The sequence below is a fragment of the Triticum dicoccoides genome, chromosome 1B (genome assembly GCF_002162155.2).
Source record: "Triticum dicoccoides isolate Atlit2015 ecotype Zavitan chromosome 1B, WEW_v2.0, whole genome shotgun sequence".
Taxonomy (NCBI): domain Eukaryota; kingdom Viridiplantae; phylum Streptophyta; class Magnoliopsida; order Poales; family Poaceae; genus Triticum; species Triticum dicoccoides.
Window position 1 is genome coordinate 170,051,945 of NC_041381.1, and position 6,721 is coordinate 170,058,665.

Consider the following 6,721-nt stretch of genomic DNA (forward strand, 5'->3'; position numbering starts at 1 on the left):
AGAAATATGGTGCAAGGATGCAATGGTTTGAGCTCTCGACAAATGATACGATCACGCTACTCAATTGAGAGCCCCCTTGATAATACGGCTATCGATCCTATAACCCGGTCTCCAAACTATCACCATGTGACCGGTAAAATATAAAACCTATCAAGGGCAAACATTTGCCTTGCACGAAGTCCACTTGAGCTATATGATGACGATCTTGACTCCCTCAAGTTGGACCACCTTTCTTGATTGCGTTGGGTCGATGAAAACTAGATGATTGCTCCCCCATACTCCACTATGGGTGAGCCACTCTTCGGCACATCTTCACAAGTCCATTGACACCACAATGGATGGCAAGCATCAAGAACTTGATCTCTTCATGATGCTCCACTTGAACTTGAGCACGACAATCTTGATGACGATCACCACTTGATGTCATCCTCTCCATTGGTTGAGTGATATCTTCCTCTTGACGCAAGCCCATGAACACGTACCTAACCCCACATAGAACTCTCACATAGACCATGGGTTAGTACACAAAGCACAATGTACAATGCTTACCATACCATGAGATCACTTGATCCCACTCGGTGTATCTTCTACGCTTTGTGTGATGATCAACTTGAATCACTCTCTGTACTTAGTCTTGATCAACCTTGACTCTTTCCAACTCTATGACCAATCTTTGGATAATTCCTTAATACCACCTTGGTCAACTCAAAAACTCCTTGAAACCAACACATGTACTTCAAGAAATGCCTATGGACAAATCCTTCAAATATAACTCAATGCAACCATTAGTCCATAAAGAATGTCATCAATTACCAAAACCACACATGGGGGCACTGCATGTCCTTTCACTTTGCATGCTAATAGCCTTTTCAAAGGCGTTTAGCCCACTTTCAGATGTTCTTTGTACGTATAAATAGCTGCAGGTGTCCGGACTCCAAAAGATGCAGCAACGTCACATCAAATCCTGAGATTAAAGCGGGTTTTGGCGAAATGGCTGGGAACTTTATCCCCAACGTATGGCATAAGTGCCACGTCGGAGATGGTCTAACTCCCTTGTAGTGAGCGTCTCGCTCACTTCGCCGATAGGAGAGGTGTTGGACCAAGCCCATGAAACGGCTCGTTGTTACCGCCTATAGCTACATGCATGTACATTTTGCTGGGTTTTTTTTGCTGGTTTTTTTTCATGGACCTTTTTTTATATATTTCAGAAATGTTCTACAAGCTATATATTTGCAAAAAACTTTTTCTACAATGTATAAAAAGTTGCTCAACTTCTATAAGAACATGGTCATCATCTACTAAGCGAATGTTCATCATGTATTTCAGAGAAAAAAATGTTTTATCGTGTGTTAAAAATGTCCAAGCGTGCAATAATGAAATATTCATCACATATGTTTTTAAATTCATAGTGTAATTATATAATGATTATCATGTACTCCCTCTGTAAACTAATATAAGACATTTAAGGTCTCTATTTTATAGAGGGAGTATTAAAGTTTATTCATCATGTATTTAAAACATGTGTGTATCACTAAAAGAAGTGTCCACACATTTAAAAATCTCCATGTAATTTTAAAAGGTGTTCATGCCTTTCTAATAATTCTTCATGTATTATATAGAAACTGTTCACACATTTAAAAAACATATTCACATATTTTCATATAGAAAAAGGAAAAAAGAAGTGTTCACACATTTTAAAAACCTTGATTTGAGGGAAAATAATTGTTGATTTATATTGTAGAAATATTCTGTAATTTTCAAGAAGTGTTCACACAGTTAAAGTACTTCTTGAATTTTTAAGAAGTGTTTCAACATTTTCTTTATTTTTTTGTTACAATAGAAAAATTTAAAATTAATAAAAGGGAACAAAAAAGAGAGAGAAAACGCGAAAATAAAAAATAAAAATAAATGATGAATGGCCGGATGGGTTGGAAAGGAAAACCCATACGAGATGGCTTGCGGGTGACGAAGCGATTTCAAAGTGACTTGTCCCTGAACATGTAAGGAGTTGGGCCAAGCCCATGAATAACACCTCGTCGTTACCGTTTACAGGTACATGCTATGCTTTGTACATTTTCCTGGTTAGTTACTCATTGTTCTTTCATTCACCCTTTTTGTATATATTGTTGAAATGTTCTACAAACTATATATTTGTAAAATATTTTTTACAATGTATTAGAAATTGTTCAACTAGTACTAAAATAATGGTCATCATGTACTAGGAAAATTTTCATAGTGTATTTCATAAAAATGTTTTATCATTTATTAAAAATGTTCAAGCATGCATTAAAAAAATATTCATCACATTTTTATTTGTTCATAGTACAATTTAAAAAAATATTTAACATGTATTATTTGTTATTCATCATGTACTTAAAAATGTTTCTATAACTAAAAGAAGTATCCTCACATTTAGAAATCTTCATGTAATTTAAAAAGTGTTCATGCCTTTGAAATAATTTTTCATGTATTACATAAAAAAACTTTTCACACATGTAAAAAAATGTTCATATATTTTCATATAGAAAAGGGGAAAAGAAGTGTTCACACATTTGAAAAACCTTGATTTGATGGAAAAAAGTGTTAATGTATATTATAGAAATATTCATGTAATTTTTAGGAAGTGTTCACACAGTTAAAAAATTTCTTGAAATTTTAAGGAGTGTTTGAACATTTTCTTTAAATCTTGTATTTGTTACAATAGAAAATAAAAAAATAATTAAAAGGGAACAAAAAGGAGAGAAAACGCGAAAATAAAAAATAAAAATAAATGATGAACGGCTCGATAGGTCGGAAAGAAAAACCTGAATTAGTTTTGTTTTTGAGGAAAAAAACCCGTACGAGTTGGCTTGCGCGTGACGAAGAGATTTCAAAAGTGAGCTGTCCCTGCGACTGAGAGTCACCCGCGTAAACGCGACGCGTACCAAATCTGTCTGAACCCCGCGCCAAGTCGGAGACGCGCGCTAGCGCTGCCCATAAAACAGCCTCGATCCTCCTCATCCTCGATCCTTATCCTCCTCAATCCTCATCCTCGATCGCTCCTCTCATCCACCTCGATCTCCTCTGCTCCCGACGCACACGAATCCCCGCCCCTCTGCCCTGATCTGCTCTCGGCGCGCGTTCTAAGCTCAGGTCATGCCGACGGCCATCCGCAAGCGCCCGGCGGCGGGACAAGAACCGCGCGTCCATGGCGGCAAGAAGCCCCGATACGCGTTCGGGAGCATCACCGACTACGAGAAGCTTGAGGTGCTCGGAGAAGGCACCTACGGCGAGGTGTTCAAGGCGCGCGACCGCCGCACCGTGTTAGACTATGTATAGCTTCTGTACCTACGTACGTATATGGTACATATTGTAACACAACCATTATATATAATGAGATAAGCCACCCCTAGAGGGTTGTGCTGGTTCCCCAAAACTTATTGTCTTACATGGTATCACGCTAGGTTACGATCGCTTCCGCTTCTAAACCCTAATACCCGCACCGCCGCCGCAGCCGCCGCCGCCTTCACCGCCGCCGCCGCGCCACCGATCGCGCCGCCGTCATGTCGAGCGCCGCCACCACCGGTTCCACTGCTGCGGGCTTCCTCCCGGCCTCTCTTGCGGCTCTGCTCAACCTCCCGCTCGATGCCGTCTCTGTTCCGGCTCCGATCGGGACAAGGAGCATCGGCTCCGTCTTCTCCACGCCGCCGGCGCCCTCGCTTGGGCGTGACCTCGTGGTCCACACCGCGGCGCCGCCGTCCGCTGCGGACTCCGCAGGCGTCGTCCTGCCGCTCCTGCCGCAAGCGGATCACACTGCCCCGCTGGCGGGGTTGGCGGCGTCCGCCCCGGCCGCGGGCCTTGCGGCGTCCGCACCGGCCGCGAGCTTTGCGGCGCCCGCCCTGGCTGCGGTCCCGCCTCCTCCCGCATCGGCTTCGGTGCCTCCGGCTGCCTCCATGGTGTTTGCACCCCAGGCAGCCTCCTCGATGGGATTGTCTTCGCCGCCGCCGTTTCACTTTGGTCATCTCATCACCATCAAGCTCTCCGCCGACAACTACATCTTCTGGCGTGCGCAGGTTCTCCCGCTCTTGGGGAGTCACTACCTGCTAGGCTACGTCGACGGATCGCTTCCCTGCCCACCCGCGCTGGTAGACAGTGTGCACGGTCCGGTCTACAATCCGGCCCATCGCGTCTGGACGGGGCAGGACCAGGCGAACCTCTCCTCCATCCAGGGGTCGCTCTCGCCGGCAGTTGCCGGCCTTGTTGTCTTCGCGAAGACGTCTCATGAGGCCTGGACCATCCTTGAGCGCACCTTTGCAGCGCAGTCCCAGGCTCGTGTCTCTGCACTCCGTCGTCAGCTTGGAGAGTGTCAGAAGCTTGACTCCACTGCCACTGAGTTCTACAACAAGGTCAAGGGCCTCGCTGACACATTGGCCTCCATTGGACAGCCCCTCACCGACTCCGAGTTCAACTCGTTTATTGTCAATGGTCTTGATGAGGAGTATGATGCCTTAGTCGAGATCATCAATGAGCGGGGCAACTCGACACCCATGCTGGCACACGAGGTTTTCTCTCGGCTCCTTCTCACTGAGCAACGGGTCGAGACTCGCTGCACCAGGGGCACTGGCTCCCTCTCGGCCAACGCCGCCACCAAGGGTGGCCGCTCTTCTTCATCACCCCGGTCTCCCTTGGGGCTGCCACCGTCGCCCGCCTCGGCCCCCCCACCTACTGCGACCTTACCGAGGGCTGGCGGTCCACGTGTGTGTCAGCTTTGTGGCCGCGATGGGCACTGGGCCTCCAAGTGTCATAAGCGCTTCTAGCGAAGCTTCCTTGGTCTTGGCAATGACGGCAAAGATACACGCAACAATGCCCGTCAGGTCGCCATGGCTGATCGTCCCGCGCCGCAGAAGCAACAGGGACACACTCAGTCCTACTCCATCGATCCACACTGGTACATGAACTCTGGGGCGACAGAGCATCTAACCAGCGAGATGGGGAAGCTTCACACTCGTGAACCCTATCATGGCTCCGACAAGATCCACACCGCCAATGGAGCAGGTATGCACATCTCTCATATTGGTCAAGCATCTCTTCTCACTAGACATGCCAATAGGAGTCTTCAGCTTCACAATGTTCTTCGAGTTCCATCTGTGACCCGTAATCTTCTTTCAGTTCCTAAACTCACACGTGATAATAATGTGCTTTGTGAATTTCACCCTTTTGATTTTTTTATTAAGGATCGGGGCATGAGGGACATTCTTCTTAGTGGGCGGTTGTGCCAGGGCCTCTACCGTCTGGAGCATCCTGGTGTCGCTCGTGTTTTCAGTGGAGTTCGGGTCTCTCCGTCACAGTGGCATGCTCGTCTTGGTCACCCGGCCACACCTATTGTCCGTCATATTTTGCGTCGTCATGAGCTTCCTAGTTTGTCTAGTCATAAAGATGTAGCCGTGTGTGATGCTTGTCAGCAGGGGAAGAGTCATCAACTTCCTTTTTCGGAGTCCAGTCGTGAGGTGAAACATCCTTTAGAACTTGTGTTTTCAGATGTATGGGGTCCTGCTCAGACTTCTGTCAGTGGTCATAATTACTATATCAGTTTCGTTGATGCTTATAGTCGCTTTACCTGGCTTTACCTTATTAAACGCAAATCTGATGTGTTTGATATTTTTGTTCAGTTTCAAAAACATGTTGAACGTCTTCTCAAGCACAAAATTGTTCATGTCCAGTCAGACTGGGGGGGCGAGTATCGCAACCTCAACTCTTTCTTTCAGTCGCTTGGGATAGCTCATCCTTTAGCATGTCCACATACACATCAGCAGAATGGTTCAGTCGAACGTAAGCATCGTCATATTGTTGAAGTTGGTCTTACTCTTTTGGCCCATGCATCTGTTCCGTTTTGGTTTTGGAGTGATGCTTTCGCCACTGCATGCTTTCTCATCAACCGTACTCCTACTCGTGTTTTAAACATGAAGACTCCCATTGAGGTTCTCCTTAATGAACAACCTGATTATACCTTTCTCAAGGTATTTGGGTGTGCTTGCTGGCCGCATCTTCGTCCATATAACAAGCGCAAGCTTGAGTTTCGTTCTAAGAAGTGTGTTTTTCTTGGCTATAGCTCTCTTCATAAAGGTTACAAATGTCTTCATGTTCCCACTAATCGTGTCTATATATCTCGGGACGTCGTGTTTGATGAGCATGTTTTTCCCTTTGCCAACCTTCCTATGTCCACTGTCAAACCACCATCCCTGCATTCATCCTCTGTTGCTTCTGACCAATTTGATGATGTTGCATACTCTCCTTTGCTGTTACCTAACCATGATGCAGGAACCGGACGTGGAGCTCGTTTGGAGCTGTTGGAGGATTCACCATCATCATCGTCGTCTTCTGGTGGGCACGTCGATCGCCCTATGTTGCATGGCATCGATTCGCGTGCCCATGCATGGTCACCCGACGAGCCCGTCGCGCCGAGCATCTCCACTGCTCGGTCCGTTTCGCCAGCGGCCGCCGAGTCGCCCGCGGCTCGGCCCATCACGCCGTCTTCGCCTGCGGCTCGGCCCGTCACGCCGTCTTCGCCCGCGGCTCGGGTCCTCACGTCGCCTTCATCAGCGGATCGGCCCGCGACACCGGCCGCGCCACGGCCCACTATGCCGAGCTCGCCATCGGCCCGGTCTGTGATGCCGGAGTCGCCAGCTGCTTCGTCTGCTCTGCCGGTTTCGCCGGTGGGTCGGCCTTCTTCGCCAACCGAGTC

The 6,721-nt window shown here is 47.2% G+C and overlaps 1 protein-coding gene across 1 annotated transcript in view; it reads left to right on the plus strand.

Moving 5' to 3' along the window:
- Positions 1-3,134: 3,134 nt before the first annotated feature.
- Positions 3,135-6,721, plus strand: part of LOC119303337 (putative cyclin-dependent kinase F-2) — a 6,528-nt gene continuing 2,941 nt past the window's right edge. The window contains exon 1 of the mRNA XM_037580459.1: positions 3,135-3,300. Coding sequence (XP_037436356.1) covers positions 3,136-3,300 — 165 coding nt within the window. The 5' untranslated portion in view covers position 3,135. The remainder of the gene's footprint in view (positions 3,301-6,721) is intronic.